This window comes from Amblyraja radiata, chromosome 1 (assembly GCF_010909765.2).
Source record: "Amblyraja radiata isolate CabotCenter1 chromosome 1, sAmbRad1.1.pri, whole genome shotgun sequence".
Taxonomy (NCBI): domain Eukaryota; kingdom Metazoa; phylum Chordata; class Chondrichthyes; order Rajiformes; family Rajidae; genus Amblyraja; species Amblyraja radiata.
The window spans coordinates 53,192,967-53,210,697 of record NC_045956.1 but is presented as its reverse complement, the minus strand read 5'-3'; the positions used below and the strand labels follow the sequence as shown (position 1 = coordinate 53,210,697).

Genomic DNA, 17,731 nt, shown 5'->3' with positions numbered 1-17,731 from the left:
ACATTGCGTGAAACTAGAGAGGAAATTGCGGGAGCCATGGTTGAAATTTACGAGTCGTCCTTAAATTCAGGAGAGGTGCCGGAAGACTGGAGGGTGGCAAATGTTGTACCTCTTTTCAAGAAGGCCTGCAGGGAAAATGCTGGGAACTATAGGCCGGTGAGCTTAACATCAGTAGTTGGTAAGTTACTGGAGAGTATTCTGAGGGATAGGATATACAGGCATTTGAATGGGCAGGGCTGATTAGAGACATTCAGCATGGTTTTGTACGTGTGAGGTCTGTCTTACAAATCTGATTGATTTTTTTGAAGACGTGACCAAAAAGGTTGATGAGGGCAGAGCTGTAGATGTTGTGTACATGGACTTCAGTAAGGCATTTGACAAGGTTCCGCATGACGAAGGTTAGATCGCATGAGATCCAAGGAGAGATAGCTGAATGGATAGCAAATTGGTTCCATGGAAGGAAGCAGAGGGTGATGTTGGAAGGTTGCTTCTCAGACTGGATGCCTGTGACTAGTGGTGTGCCTCAGGGTTCAGTGCTGGGCCCATTACTGTTTGTCATCTACATCAATGATTTGGATGAGAACATACAGGGGAAGATTAGCAAGTTTGCTGATGATACAAAAGTTAGTGGTTTTGCAAATAGTGAAGAGGGTTGTGAATGATTGCGGCAGGATCTGGATCGATTGGCCAGGTGGGCGGAGAAATGGCTGATGGAATTTAATACAGAGAAGTGTGAGGTGTTGCATTTTGGGAAGTCGAACAAGGGCAGGACCTACACAGTAAATGGCCGGCCTCTGGTAGTGTTGTAGAGCAGAGGGATCTAGGAGTACAGGTGCGTGGTTCCTTGACGGTCGAGTCGCAGGTAGATAAGTTGGTCAAAAAGGCTTTTGGCACTTTGGCCTTCATCAGTCAGAGAATTGAGTATAGAAGTTGCAGTTGTATAGGACGTTGGTGAGACTACATTTAGAATATTGTGTTCTGTTCTGGGCACCATATTCTAGGAAATATTTTGTCAAACTTGAAAGGGTTCAGAAAAGATTTACGAGGATGTTGCCAGGACTAGAGGGTGTGAACTATAGGGGGAGGATGAGTTGGTTGTGTCTTTATTCCATAGAGCGCAGGAGGAGAGGGGTAGATCAGGTAGATCCACAGTCTTTTGCCCAGAGTAGGGGAATTTGATAATTTTAGTCAGGTTAGGCAGTGCCTACCTTGCCTACCCTGATGGCACGTGCCTGGTATCAAGCCTGTGATTATATTTTCTACTTTTTTTGTTGAACTGTATGTCATAGGATAGACACAAAAAGCTGGAGTAACTCAGAGGGTCAGACAGCATCTCTGGAGAAAAAGGATAGATGACATTTTAGGTTGAGACCTTTCAGACACGAAGTGTCGACTTTTCGACCCGAAACGTCACCTAATACATTTCTCCAGAGATGCTGTGTGACCCGCTGAATTACTCCAGTTTTTTTTATATTATTTATTTATTTATTTTTTTAAAATGAGAAGTACGGTAAGTTACAATAATGCACAACACATATGTCTTAATACATTTTTTTGTACCGCTTCATTTTTTAAGCTTTAAGAAAAAGATAGAAGTAAAGAAAGTAAGGAAAGTGCGCAAGAGTCGTGAAGGTGCAAGAGAGTGTTGAGAAAAGAAAGCCCCTTAGAAAAGAAGTTAGAGAAGGAAGTAAAGAAAGAAAGAAAGTAGACCCTAGAAAAGAAGGAAAAAGAAAGGAGAAACAATCGCTCTATTATAACATTAAACTACGCAGAAAGGGAACTCCCAACCAAGTCTGTTTTTGTTGTTGTTTTTGTTGCCAGATCCTGGCACCATTTATTTATTTATTTATTTTTTAGATTACTATTGCACCTCATGCTTGTAATAGTTCCAAAAACGTACACCACGTCTTTTGGAATTGGTCTGCTTTGCCTGCTAAGAGGAATCTCATCACTTCCAGATGTAGTGTTTCAAACATATCTGATATCCACATTTTTATTGTTGGTGTGGGCGCATTTTTCCAGAATTTAAGTATAAGCTTTTTTCCCATTATTAGCCCATAATTGAGTAAATTCTTCTGGAACACGTTTAGTTCAGGGTTACCTTCCGATATTCCAAAAATAATCCATTCTGGTTTTGGTACCAGTTTTATTTTTATTAATTTTGTAAAGATGTCAAATATTTCATTCCAGAATTTTTGTATTTTTGTACAAAAAACGAAAGAATGCGCTATGGTAGCTTCTTGACACAGACATTTATCACAGATGGGTGAGACATTAGGGAAGAATTTATTTATTTTAGTTTTTGAATAATATAGTCTATGTAATGTTTTGAATTGAATGAGAGTATGTCGTACGTTGATCGAACATTTATGCACCTGTAGTAAATGATTATCCCAGCTCTCTTTTGAAATTTTTATAGCTAATTCTTGTTCCCAGTCTCTTCTAATTCCATCAGTTGTGGGTATTTCTATGTTTAAGATGATGTTATATAAGTACGATATTAAATTAGCTGATTTCGCCTTTGTCTTCATTGCTTCATCCAGTAAGTCTGTAGGCATATTATGATAGTCTGTTGTGTATTTTTTCAGATTATCACGAATTTGAAGATATTTAAAATATTGATTATTTTTCAAATTATATTTCAGTTGTAGTTGTTGAAATGATAGTAATTTTCCCAATTCATACAGATCTCCGAGCGTTTTGATTCCCATTCTTTCCCATTGTATAAATGATTTGTCTATAATTTATGGTTTAAACGATGGATTATTAACTATTGGTATTAAAAGAGATAGGTTTCTTAATTTTAGGTTCTTTCAGACACGAAGTGTCGACTTTTCGACCCGAAACGTCACCTAATACATTTCTCCAGAGATGCTGTGTGACCCACTGAATTACTCCAGCTTTTTTAATCTATTTTTGGTTTAAACCAGTATCTGCAATTCCTTCTCACACTGTATGTCATAGGAGCATGCAACTCATTGTTATCCTTACCAGCCTAAATTGCAGTCATTAGACCTAGCAAATGGTCCACGGCTTTGTAGGTCAGAGTTGTTGTGTTTATCTATGTATCTTTTTAAACATGCAAAGGTTTCTGCCTCCATTACTCTTTCAAGCAGTGGGTTATCATTTCCGCCACTCACCTAAACCCCGATACTTGCCAGGTTAAATAGATAAAATGTGAATGAAAAGTAAATGTTAACATTTGATGAAACTCTTTCTTTGTTATCATTTATGATGGTAGGTTCCAATTGTTGCCTTAACTGCTACTGCCAGCCCTTCAATCAGAAGTGACATCATAGAGAATCTGAAGATGACGAATCCTCGGGTTGTTTGCACCACTTTTGATCGACCAAACTTGTACTTAGAAGTTGGTCGTAAATCTACGGACATTAAACGAGACTTAAAACCATTCTTAATCACAAAGGATAAGTATGTATTGGCTAACAAGCATCAAACATGTAGAAAATTGCATACAGTGCCCTCCATAATGTTTGGGACAAAGACCCATCATTCATTTATTTGCCTCTGTACTCCATAATTAGAGATTTGTAGTAGAAAAAAACCACATGTGTTTAAAGTGCACATTGTCAGATTTTAATAAAGGCCATTTTTATACATTTTGGTTTCATCATGTAGAAATTATAGCAGTAGTTTCTCCATGTAGAACCTCCATCGAATGTAGCACCGGAGACCTGGGTTCGATCCTGACTACGGGTGCTGTTTGTACGGAGTTTGAACGTTCTCTCCGTGACCTGCGTGGGTTTTCACCGAGACCTTTGGTTTCCTCCCACACTCCAAAGACGTACAAGTATGTAGGTTAATTGGCTTGGTAAATGCAAAAATTGTCCCCAGTGGGTATAGGATAGTGTTAATGTGCGGGGATCGCTGGTCGGCGCGGACCCGGTGGGCCGAAAGGGTCTGTAAACTAAATAAATACACTAGACTGCTTGAAGTCTGCGATTCATGGACATCACCAGTTGCAGGGTATCTTCTCTGGTGATGCTCTGCCAGGCCTGTATTGCAACCATCTTTAGCTTATGCTTGTTTTGGGGGCTAGTCCCCTTCAATTTTCTCTTCAGCATATAAAAGGCATGCTCAATTAGGTTCAGATTAGGTGATTGACTTGGCCACTCAAGAATTTACAATTTTTTAGCTTTGAAAAACTCCTTTGGTGATTTAGCAGTATGTTTGGGATCAATGTCTTGCTGCAGAATGAACCGCCGGCCAATTAGTTTTGAGACATTTGTTTGAACTTGAGCAGATAGGATGTGTCTATACCCTTCAGAATTCATTATTCTACTATCATCAGCAGTTGTATCATCAATGAAGAAAAGTGAGCCAGTACCTTCAGCAGCCATACATGCAAAGGCCATAACACCCCCACCACCATGTTTCACAGATGAGGTGGTATGCTTTGGATGAAGCAGTTCCTTCTCTCCTTCATACTTTCCTCTTGCAATCACTCTGATATAAGTTAATCTTTGTCTCATCTGTCCACACGACCTTTTCCCAGAACTGTGGTTGATCTTTTAAGTACTTGGCAAACCTATTTATGTGGCTAACCAGTGGTTTGCGCCTTGCAGTGTAGCCTTTGTATTTCTGTTCCTGAAGTCTTCTGCGGACAGTGGTCATTGACAAATCCACACCTGACTCCTGAAGAGTGTTTCTGATCTGTCGGACAGGTGCTTGGGGATTTTTCTTTATTATAGTGAGAATTCTTCTGTCATCAGCTGTGGAGGTCTTCCTTGGCCTGCCAGTCCCTTTGCAATTAGTAAGCTCACCAGTGCTCGCTTTCTTCTTAATGATGTTCCAAGCAGTTGATTTTGATAAGCCTAAGGTTTGGCTGATGTCTCTAACAGTTTTATTCTTGTTTCTCAGTCTCATAATGGCTTCTTTGACTTTCATTCGCACAATTTTGGTCCTCATGTTGATAAACAGCAATAAAAGTTTCCAAAGGTGATGGAAAGACTGGAGGAAAGACTAGGTGCTGAGAGCTCTCTTATACCTGCATTAAGGACACACCTGAGCAATTACAAATGTCTATGAAGCCATGCGTCCCAAACATTATGGTGCCCTGACATGGAGGGGGACTATGTATAAACACAGCTGTAATTTCTACATGGTGAAACCAAATGTATGAAAATGGCCTTTAATAAAATCTGACAATGTGCACTTTAACCACATGTGATTCTTTCTATTACAAATCTCAAATAGTGGAGTACAGAGGCAAATGAATTAATGATGTGTCTTTGTCCCAAACATTATGGAGGGCACTGTATATCTATGGTTTATTATCTAATACAGTATGGTTTATAGTTTTTTGAAGGCATTTTTTTTTTCTTGAGTGATAGGTTCTCCTTGGAGTTTGAAGGGCCCACCATAGTTTACTGCCCATCCAGGAAAACTACAGAACATGTGGCTGGAGTGTTGTCACAGATGAATGTTGTTTGCGGCACATACCATGCAGGCATGGGCATCAAAGCCAGAAGAGACGTGCATCACAAGTTCATGAGGGATGAAATTCAGGTCTGAAATATTTTTGTTCATGCTAAGTTACCAGGGATGTCTGCATAAGGTTACGTGTAGAGTATTAAACTGAGATTGGTCAATATTTTCAATATGTATCTGAGTGAAATCCAGGTTAGCCGGGAAGTGGTGTTAGGTAAATTGAATGGATTAAAGGCCGATAAATCCCCAGGGCCAGATAGGCTGCATCCCAGAGTACTTAAGGAAGTAGCCCCAGAAATAGTGGATGCATTAGTGATAATTTTTCAAAACTCTTTAGATTCTGGAGTAGTTCCTGAGGATTGGAGGGTAGCTAATGTAACCCCACTTTTTAAAAAGGGAGGGAGAGAGAAAACGGGGAATTACAGACCAGTTAGTCTAACATCGGTAGTGGGGGAAACTGCTAGAGTCAGTTATTAAAGATGGGATAGCAGCACATTTGGAAAGTGGTGAAATCATTGCACAAAGTCAGCATGGATTTATAAAAGGTAAATCATGTCTGACGAATCTTATAGAATTTTTCGAGGATGTAACTAGTAGAATGGATAAGGGTGAACCAGTGGATGTGTTATATCTGGACTTTCAGAAGGCTTTCGACAAGGTTCCACATAAGAGATTAGTATACAAACTTAAAGCACACAGTATTGGGGGTTCAGTATTGATGTGGATAGAGAACTGGCTGGCAGACAGGAAGCAAAGAGTAGGAGTAAACGGGTCCTTTTCACAATGGCAGGCAGTGACTAGTGGGGTACCGCAAGGCTCGGTGCTGGGACCCCAGCTATTTACAATATATATTAATGATTTGGACGAGGGAATTGAATGCAACATCTCCAAGTTTGCGGATGACACGAAGCTGGGGGGCAGTGTTAGCTGTGAGGAGGATGTTAGGAGGCTGCAAGGTGACTTGGATAGGCTGGGTGAGTGGGCAAATGCATAGCAGATGCAGTATAATTTGGATAAATGTGAGGTTATCCACTTTGGTGGCAAAAACAGGAAAGTAGACTATTATCTGAATGGTGGCCGATTAGGAAAAGGGGAGATGCAACGAGACCTGGGTGTCATGTTACACCAGTCATTGAAAGTAGGCATGCAGGTGCAGCAGGCAGTGAAGAAAGCGAATGGTATGTTAGCATTCATAGCAAAAGGATTTGAGTATAGGAGCAGTTGTACAGGGTCTTGGTGAGACCACACCTGGAGTATTGTGTACATTTTTGGTCTCCTAATCTGAGGAAAGACATTCTTGCCATAGAGGGAGTACCAAGAAGGTTCACCTGACTGATTTCTGGGATGTCAGGACTTTCATATGAAGAAAGACTGGATAGACTCGGCTTGTACTCGCTAGAATTTAGAAGATTGAGGGGGGATCTTATAGAAACGTACAAAATTCTTAAGGGGTTGGACAGGCTAGATGCAGGAAGATTGTTCCCGATGTTGGGGAAGTCCAGAACAAGGGGTCACAGTTTAAGGATAAGGGGGAAATCTTTTAGGACCGAGATGAGAAAAAGAAAATTCACACATAGTGGTGAATCTCTGGAATTCTCTGCCACAGAAGGTAGTTGAGGCCAGTTCATTGGCTATATTTAAGAGGGAGTTAGATGTGGCCCTTGTGGCTAAAGGGATCAGGAGGTATGGAGAGAAAGCAGGTACAGGATACTGAGTTGGATGATCAGCCATGATCATATTGAATGGCGGTGCAGGCTCGAAGGGCCGAATGGCCTGCACCTATTTTCTATGTTTCTATTAATTTTTTAGCATTAATATTAAATAAACAAAAGACTAAGTGACATTACCAAAGGAAATGGGTTATTGTAAGTATTGGTACTTGACCTATGATCATAAAGTACATTGGTCCAAATAATGCGCAACTCGGTCTGCCACGTGTAGTCATTCCTCTTGCTCCCCAGCTACTGTCTGCTTTTTCTGTAACCACCTTTATCTTTTGCAGCTCTTCAAAGGGCAAGTTGACTTGTAGCCCGGTTGTCCAATGAGGCAAGGTGTATTATGAGTATTGAAAAAAATCCTGTTTCTCAATCACCCTGATTCCCCATGGCAGCTTGCTAATATCAAAGGCTTATTTCATTCATGATTGGGTGTGTCTGATAAGAAGCAGTGATATTTACAATTGAGATATTTACCTAATTGAAAATGACAAAACTGCTGGAAATTAATTTAAGGCATAAATGTAAACACATACCTGAAGTTGTTATTGCCTGGTCAGAGATGTTACTGCACCTTGGCCCAGAACTCAGACTTTTTGAGCTTCACCCCTGGACTCCGGTGCTGACTTTGCAATTATTTGGCAGAGCTGCCATCCAGAGGTAAATACCTTTCAGCCCATTGTATATGGTGCCAGAAATAATATCAGTAATTAGTTCTCAAGACTGCTAGATTAAAAATAATTTTCCTGTCACACATTTAGTTCAGATTTAATGTACAAATGCCACAACTATATGCAGCACAAACTATTTAATTGAACCAGACAATAACTTACCCCTGATAAATATTATTTCATTTCCATGTTTAACTTCAAATTAAAGGACATAAAAATGCTGGAGTAACTCAGCAGGACAGGGTCTGGAGACGATGAAGAGATTAAATTTCAGGTCGGGATGCTTCTTTAAACCTTCAGATTAGTCGTTAATGGGGTCTCTTTTGGATTTGATCATGAATAAGGATTGTTATTTTTGCCATATATTTCAAGTGCAAATTATGGGCTGTGGTTTTATTCTGTACATTTATTTATACATGTTACAACTGTACAGAATGTTCTAATTTAGTATTTCAAATTTTGTTTTGGCAGTGTGTGGTGGCTACAATTGCATTTGGCATGGGAATTAACAAGCCTGACATCCGTAAAGTCATTCATTATGGAGCACCAAAAGAAATGGAATCATACTATCAAGAAATTGGGAGAGCTGGGCGAGATGGTTTGGCCAGTGCTTGCCATGTCTTGTGGAGTCCTTCTGACATTACGTTTAACAGGTATGAAAACATTGTTCCAGATGAATAGGTGAGTATTTGCAGAAGGGGATGTGCACCGTTTGTGGTCAGAGAGAATGCCCTTTATGTGACTTTATTTTGCATAATGACATCGTTCTTAATGGCAAAATTCTGTATCTTCAGAGATACAGCGTGGAAACGGGCTCTTCGGCCCACAAAGTCCTCGCCGACCGGCAATCACCGCTTACATTAATACTATTCTACCCACTAGGGACAATTTACAATTGCTTGAATACTTTCTGAATGCACTGTAAAGCCTCTGTCCCACTTACGTGTCCTTGGCACACTAATTACGCGACCTCGTGGTCGTGTTGAGTCTCGAAGGTCGCGCGTGACTTCATTCGACTGCACAGCCGTCTGGAGCGCCTGACGTCATTTGAAGATGGGCGCAAAATGCCGGAGTAACTCAGCTGGACCGGCAGCATCTCTGGAGAGAAGGAATGGGTGATGTTTCGTGTCGAGACTCTTCTTCAGTCTGAAAGAAGGGTCTTGACCCGAAACATCACCCATTTCTTCTCTCCAGAGATGCTGCTGGTCCCGCTGAGTTATTCCAGCATTTTGTGTCTATCTTCAATTTTCTCGGCCCCGCTCTGGGAGTAGGAGTGGGGGGCGGATCCGGACCGCAACGGCCGTGAGCCCCAGGCCGAGTTCGGAGATCGTTTGCCTGCTTCTGCTGCTGTTGAAAGTGAGACGTTGCGTCGCGCCAGGGTCTTGGTCCTGTCACACTTTGGCCATCAGTTCCGCGACAGACCGTTGGCATGCAAAGATTTTGTTCGCTATAAAAATTTCGGAGCCCCACGCGAAGTCGCACACAACTACATACCCCTCCGCTCTTCTCAGTGGGACCGGCCCCGCGTGGCCATACGATACCTGTGCGCCTCACGCGACCACGAGGTCGCGTAATTTGCGTGCCAAGGTCACGTAAGTGGGACAGGCCCTTTACTCTCTTTACTCTTGATTTCTTGGCTGACACAAAGGTGCCAGAAGCCTACTGATCCTGCACTAATTGATGATTTTGCACCAATGAATCAAGATAGAGAGCTTTTAATCTTGACTCGGGGCCCACCACATACACTTTTCTGTAGGGACTCGTATTTGGAATCAGAATTAAGAATCCTGGATGATCACTCCCTATCCGAAGTAAATACTGAATTGTAGAGTACAGGTTTAAACTACTGGAAAACTCCTGTTATCCCATTTTTTGCTTTTCGGAAATTCTGATAGTTTGTTATCTGGCTTAAATGGAGCCCTGCTTCTGTGCTTCCTTTAAACCCACAGCAGTCCCATTTTCCTGCACTCCCTTTGGACTAGCCAGGGCCCCTGTTTCTCATACTCCCTTCAGATTCAAAAAGCAGTGAATTAAGGTGCAGGGGTATTATCAGGAAAATATGCAATTGCGTGGAAGATCAGCTGGTTTGGCAGTATCAAAGTTCTGATTTTATTGAATTGTTGGAGTTTAACATAATTTTAAATCCCCTTTTACATTTGTGACATGGCACTGTTCGTATGGAATTTTTATATATATATACATATGCATTAAACCAACAAAGACACAAAAATGCAATAGAATCCTTTGAATGTGTGTGTGTGTGTGTAAGTTGTATTGCAAAAGAATAATGGAAGCTATGCCTTACTAAACATTTACCAATCTGAGGGCAGTAGTTCGGATATCACACTTGAACCAGGTACACTGTGATTTTAAACAGTGGTTCTATATTTCCATTTTTAAATGTGCTGTTGAAAATTATTGATCAAGCACCAACAAAATGCTTATTTCTCAGGGAAGATAAATTTAGAAAGCTAGTTAGACTAAGTTATGTTGCATACCAACATGTAGTTAGCTCGAATGAGTTCACCAATATACTTGCATTACAAACTTGCTTTCAGTGAAGGCTTCACTGGAAAAACTGAAGTGAGTATTACGGTATCATGTTATTTGTGAATATGGTAATAAACCTGTATATTGGGAACATGTGTATTTTGTAATTGATGTGGTTATTTCTTCTGTAGGCACCTGTTGAATGACATTAAGAATTTACGATTCCGTAACTACAAAATTAAGATGATGGAAAAAATAAAGCAATACCTCGCATCATCCAAGTGCAGAAGAAAGTAAATCCTTTGATCTTATTGCATAGGTTTTATTAATTTTCTCTGTCAGCCAGTGCCAGTTTGGATCTGTTTGATAGCAGTCATTTTTAAGTCAGAACTTGTGTTCTAGCACTCCCTGCAAATATCTAAATATATAAACAAGGCGCTGTGGGTTGAATTGTCAGAAATTCTATCTTTAAAACGCACTTTCAACTGAGTACTGGTCTACTTAAATGAGGATGGACAACTCAATTGAACTATTAAAGGAGGAGTAGGGAGCTAACATTAATTACTTCAATAACCAGTTAAGCATTCTTTGATCTTATTCTTTGATTAATTCCTCCCCTTTAATGCCTGATTTGAATCTTCCAATCTGGATTTAATCCCTTCTATGATACCGAAACTGCCATAATCAAAGTTTACAAAGTTATTAAAATCACATGGAACATGATTGTGACCTTGGTCCATAATCTCTTTTCATTCTCCTTGATCATTCCATACCCATTATCGTGGCCAACCATACCAATCTTTGATTATCTAGCTGGTGGACTGCACTGACCTGGGTCCACTCTTTTCATCTCTGCACGTTTAAAGATTTCTGCACCTTTCAAAGATTGAAGGGTGTCCTACAAAGCTGTCATACCTTTATTCCTCATTCTTCACCCTTTCCAAAATCTCATGACAAATATATTGTAGCAACGTCCAGATCTCCCTTTCTACCATATTTCCCAACCACTGCTGTCTATATTGACAAACTGCAATGTGGGTTAAACAGCATTTTTACTTGGAATAGGTTATTTTTAACTTATTTTCGACCATGAGCAACAACAAGACTGGAACAAATATGTTTCTGTGGAACAGAATCAAGCACAGCATTATGGGTGAGGAGGTTCTCAACGTGTTACTGCCAACAGGTGATGGCACTATTGAAGAACGCACACAAGTTACTGTATTCCCCTCCCGTATTTCCACTCACTAGTACATGGGACTCGGCCTTCAGGTGTCTATTGAGCTGTTCCTTTTCACATAGGGCTTCCAATGAAGGACTACTTTTTGTTTACAATTAATATTAACTATCTCTTGGATCTCCCTGTCATTGCTTTGGAAGGTGGCTTTCAAAGCAGTGAAGAACTCCAACCATAAATCCACGTTTAATAAATGTAGAGGAGGATATGCCACGGGGCCTCTGAGACATTAAAATTCTAATGTTCGTCAAGAAAGAGACAGTATTTAAAGAAGAAATTCCTTTCAGTCTGCCATGGGAAGTCATCGCCAGTGTTGTCCTCAGTTACTTCCTCCCTGTGTCTGAGGAGCTGCCACTTGAATTACAGTGTAAACTTAGCACATCCAGAGGCACAGCGGACATGATCTTCAGCACACAGCAACTCCAAATAAAGTACATAGAACTGCACCAGCCACTATGCCCAACCTTTCTCAACCTCATAAAAGTATTTGACGATGAAGAATCTACTTTGAAACTGGCTGCCCTAAAAAATTATCTCTTGTATTTGCTTCATCATGTCCACTGCAGAGTTAATCTTGTTCCAGATAGCGTCAAACAATGATGTAGCATTGTCCCACACTTCATTCAACCTTTCTTGCCACAATGATGCACTCGCTTCCAAGTTTTCTACAAGACTGAAATGAGAAACTGTTCAAACAAAGTTTCTGCTACTCCAAAACTAAGGGTACCCCTACCTCAGAAGTTAAATTGTGTGTGGATAATGAATATGATGCTGATGAAGATCATCGGTATGAAGATAATGCTTGCATTTCAATAAGTTTGTGGGCCAAGGTTGACGCCTCAGTGGACTCACGATAACATTCAACCTCAGCAGAACAAAGATGCTCTGCCAACCTACACCTGAACTCTGACAATAAAGATTAATGGTGAGGCCCTGGAAACCTTGGACCAGTTATGATAAAATGGGAGCCATCTCTCAGCAAAGGCACACATGAATTATGACATTCATAATCGCCTTCAGTTGCCAATGCAGCCTTTGGCTGACTGAAGAGGAGCATGTCTGTAGATCAAAACCTCGTACCTGGTACAAACTATGGTCCACTCAACAACCTGCCCTACTATATGTTTCTGATTATCTTCTTTAAGTATATCTGGAAACTGGAGAGATACCACCGATGTTATCCTGCAAAATCGTCAAGCTTCTGCTAGGATAAATGGTCCACTATTCATAATTTCTCCCGTAGTAATGTTCCCAGTATTGCAACACTAATTAAATTGTCAGCATTGATGCATTTGTTTGCATGCATGACACCAAGCTTCCAAAATACTTTATTGCAAGCTCTCACAGAAATAGAAGAGGTGGGCAAAATTTTCAAATGTGGTCAAAGCCTCCTTGAAGAAATGCATCATCCTCGCTGACACCTGGGAATCCATCTTTGCATGTTCCTGCCATTTCATATTTGCAGTGAATTCTATGCCCCACCGAAGATAATAAAAGTACCTGAAGGTAAAAAAAGTGAGGGCAGCACAGTAGCCCATTGTGTGTTTTCTATGGGATCTCCGGTTTCCTCCTACACTCCAAATGTTGTACAGGTTTGTAGGCTAACTGGCATGGTATAATTGTAAATTGTCCCTCGTGTGTGTAGGATAGTGCGAGGATCGCTAGTCAGTGCGGACTTGGGCCAATGGGCTTGTTTCCATGCTATATCTCTAATCTAAACTAAAACTAAAGTAGAATCAAATGTTTCAGGCAACAAGTAACCTGGGATTGACTAATCTGAGAAAGTTTGAGGCTTTACCCTTTGGGAGGTTGAATGTAAGGGGAAGGTATATAGTTGATGGCAAGACCCGTAATAGCATTGATGTATGGAGGGATCCTGGGGTCCAGGATTATAGCTCCCTAAAAGTGGCAACATAAGTGGTGAGACTGGCAAAGAAAGGGTATGGTTTGCTTGCCTTCATTCGTTAGGACATTGTGTATAAGAGTCAGGAAGTTTTGATGCAGCTCTATAAGACTTTGGTTAGGCCACATTTGGAGTATTGCATACAGTTCTGGTCACCACATTACAGGAAGGATGTGGAGGCTTTGGAGAGGGTGCAGAAGAGGTTTACCAGAATGCTGACTAGATTTTGTGGTATTAGCTACATGGATAAATTGGATAAACTTGGATTAAATATATTTTTTTAGTTTTAGAGATACAGCACGGAAACAGGCCCTTCGGCCCACCGGGTCCCCTCTGACCAGCGATCCACCCACATTAACACTGTCCTACACCTACTAGGGGCAATTTTTACATTTTTTACATTTACGTAGCCAATTAACCTACAAACTTGTACGTCTTTGGAATGTGGGGGAAAACCGAAGATCTCGGAGAAAACCCACGCAGGTCACGGGGAGAACGTACAAACTCAGTACAGACAGCTCCCGTAATCGGGATCGAACCAGGGTCTCCGGCGCTGCATTCGCTGTAAGGCAGCAACTCTACCGCTGCAGTACCGTGACTGCCCATAATTGTTTTCTCTGGAATGCTGGAGATTGTGGAAGTCCGGATAGAACTATAGAACATAGTCGGTTGTCAGAACCTTTTTCTCAGGTTGAAAATGTCAAAGATTAGAAGGGATGCTTTAAGATGAGAGGGTCAGAGTTTAATGGAGATGTGTGGGCAGGTTTTTTTGTTAGAGAGTGGTGGGTGCCTGGAGCATGCAGCAACGGTGATGGTAGCAGATACAATAGTGGAGTTTAAGAGGCTTTTAGATAGGCCCACTTGTATGGAAGGATATCGACCATATACAGGCAGATGAGATTAGTTTAATTTGGCATTATGTTTGACAGACATTATGGGCCAAAGGACTTTCCCTGTGCTATACTTTTCTATGTTCTTTGCTTGAATATCTGTTGGGATCTTTTCCCACATTCAGTGCACTATGTAATGCATGTGGTTATAGTTTGTAGGAACTTACTATGTTGCATTGGCTACATGTGACAACATTTAAGAAAAAATAATTTGCTGGCTATGAATTGAAAGACGTTCAATTAAGACCATTGATAGATCAACATTTCCTTGCACATCTCATACTGAAACATCCATTTCCACCCCACTCCCCCTTTAATTCATTTGAAATCCTGAACAAAACATGTTTTACAATTATTGGGTTAGGGTACAGAACGTTCTCATCGGAATGTTTGTCTGATGCTTTGTACTGATTCCATTTATTCTGTTTCTGCAGTATTATCTTGTCCCATTTTGAAGATGAAAAGCTCAGGAAAGCCACTCTTGGGATCATTGGAACTGATAGATGTTGTGACAATTGTAAATCAAGGTAAGTGATCCTGCAATCAGTCAGAAGATTAATGATCAAGGTGTTCTTTTGCGAATAAAGATGATTGATGTGCAACACAGGCTTCGTAGAATTCAGATATGTATTTCTCATTGAGGTCCAGTTTTATAATTTATCCATAGAGTATCCTATGGGGATAAATAGTTTGTGTATGCATTTAAAAATCAGTTTTGTTAATATTTCCCATATTATTGTAATTTTACATGAGATTTAACTTCGGAGTCACGTCAGTGATTCCATGAAGATGGCCCGCCAGTCCGCATGCGCGTCATTACGTCTGACGCATGGCGCACTGACGGGCTGGCAGGGCGCAGCTCCACCAGCGGTAAGTTAAAAACCCTGAGGTAATTTTTAAAAACTTAGTTGAGGTCTTTTTCCGGGTGGGAAATCTTGTCTTACAGGAGCGAGACCGCAATGGAAAAAGTAATGAAAGGAATGTCAAGGCAGTCTGCTGCAAAAACAACTTCGGAAGACGGCAGGAGTGCGGGTAGCGAGCGGCCGTCCCCCTCACCTTCCGGGTCACTGGCGGCACGGCCAGTGGCTTCCGACTGGGTGCCGGTGGAAGGCACCGTGGCGACTCCGGTGGGTCAGAAAGCCACCAAAAAATCAAAGAGGCCCGTTGACTGATGAGTCGGGCCAGGAGGATGGTCCTCCCACAATGGATGCCGTTTCTGGGCGGCTGTCCAGGATGGAACGCCTCATGGAGAGGATGTTCCATCAACAAATGCTCGAGGAAGATGAGCATTTCACTTGCGGGTCTCCTCGGGGGCCCGTGACAGCAGCACCTGTAACAGGGCTACATGATGTCTCCCTCTTGGAGGAGGTGAGCTCAAGGAGTCCGTTTTGTTCTGACTCCGAGATCGGAGGTATAGCTGAGGAGCATACCTCCGGGCAAGGAGACCAGGAGTCAGGGGTGCCAAGCATGGCATGCAAATTTGCCATACCTGTTGGAACGGGCGAACCAATCAATGAGGAGCTGGCCAGGACCATCAACTTTATGGTCTCTCATCAACTACAGGACCTTACCATAGAAGAAACCTGCAAGAAATACCAAACACCGGGTAATTGCGCATCGCTCAAGGTCCCAGCTTTGAACCACCCAATCTGGGGGCACATGGCAGCAGGGATCAGAGCCTAAGAGTTAAGGCTCCAGAAGATCCTCAAGCTCTTGGCATCAGGGATAACAGCTTTTGCCAGGTCAGTGGATGATGAGCCTCTGTCCCCAGTTCGGCAGGATGCGCTTGCACTCATGTGCAATGCACAGTTTGAAATAAATTGTTTGAAGAAGACTGCGATCTGGCCAATGCTGAATCCTAAATTTGCAGCACTGTGCAAGACGAGCAGCGTGCAGCCACCGAATTTGCTGTTTGGGGACGACCTGTCCAAGCAGGTCAGAGAACTAGATGATGAGGCAAAAACAGTTGGCCTCATCAGAGCACAACCGGTCAGCAAAAATCCTCCCCGACGGCAACATCCCTACAAACGGTCCACTGAAGCGAATTCAGATCAAGGACCAAGCTGGCCCTTGGCAAGTATGCGCAGCTGGCGCACGCCACCATTTCCCTCCAGAACACAAGGTCAGAAGTTTCTACCAAACACGGAGGTAGGTGGCCAGTTACAATCGGGTGGGAGATTACGGTTGTTTTTCAATCAATGGTGTCGCATAACATCAGACTTGTTTATACTGCACAGTATACTAGGTTTCCGGATTGAATTTATTTTTAAATTATGTCCACCTACACAGCATACACCTAGCCGGACGTTGTCTTTTTCACAACAGGAATCCTTGGAGATACAAACTGAGATTCAAACACTAGCTACGAAAGGTGTAATTGAGACGTCTTCTCATCAATCTCACCAATTTGTCTCTAATATATTTCCAAGAAAAAAGAAGGATGGTGAGTGTCGGATTATTCTTGACATAACTAGGCTTAACTCCTATGCAGTATAAACATTTCAAAATGGAAACTTTTCTTATTGCCAAACAGCTGGTTTCTAAAGGGTACTACATGGCATGCATAGACCTCCAAGATGCATACTATTCGGTACCCATTCATCACAATCATCAAAGATATTTGAAATTTAGCTGGATGAAGCAATTGTGGCAGTTTAAAGCAGTTTAACTTCAGCTCCTAGGTTAGTTACAAAAATATTAAAACCAGTGTTGGGCCTACTCCGGGCTCAGAATCATATTGTAATGGCCTATTTGGATGATATCCTAATCATAGGCAAGACTCAGAAATCAGCTGAATTATCTGTTTCAGCTACCAAGCGCATGTTTGAGAGTTTGGGATTTCTCATCCATCCAGTTAAATCGAAATTGATCCCATCCAGAGTCATGGATTATTTGGGGTTCACCATTAATTCAACTCACATGTCTGTGACTCTGCCTCAAGGCAAGAGGTCAGAGTTAATCAAAGCCTGTAGCAAGCTCGTTGATGAGCAACAATCTTCTATTCGGCAGGTTGCCCGTGTAATTGGGAAATTAGTGGCTGCTTTTCCAGCCGCACAATTTGGACCTCTGCATTATCAAAATTTGCAACGTGCAAAGGAGCACGCACTCAAAATTCATGCAGGGTATTTTAATAGACCTATGCAGTTACCAGCTGAAGCCGTTGCGGAGTTACAATGGTGGATAGCAAATGTTTGGCTTTGCACCGGAATAATGCAGATTGACAGACATTCAGTTGTTTTACAAACTGATGTTAGTGCTCTAGGATGGGGAGCTACCGATACCATCTCCAGCTGTGGTGGCAGATGGAATATGCATGAGGCATTACTTCTTCAATCACATGGTATTAATTATTTGGAGTTATTGGGAGCACTCTATGG

The 17,731-nt window shown here is 41.7% G+C and overlaps 1 protein-coding gene across 6 annotated transcripts in view; it reads left to right on the top strand.

The window, feature by feature from the left end:
- The window catches only part of wrn (WRN RecQ like helicase), a 136,868-nt gene that overhangs the window by 70,629 nt on the left and 48,508 nt on the right, over positions 1-17,731 (top strand). For 5 of the 6 annotated variants that reach the window (XM_033022022.1, XM_033022041.1, XM_033022034.1 and 2 more), the window contains 5 exons: positions 3,242-3,429; positions 5,346-5,526; positions 8,306-8,487; positions 10,516-10,617; positions 14,789-14,881. In XM_033022022.1, coding sequence (XP_032877913.1) covers positions 3,242-3,429; positions 5,346-5,526; positions 8,306-8,487; positions 10,516-10,617; positions 14,789-14,881 — 746 coding nt within the window. The remainder of the gene's footprint in view (positions 1-3,241; positions 3,430-5,345; positions 5,527-8,305; positions 8,488-10,515; positions 10,618-14,788; positions 14,882-17,731) is intronic. The other variant, XM_033022029.1, reaches the window with a different exon arrangement.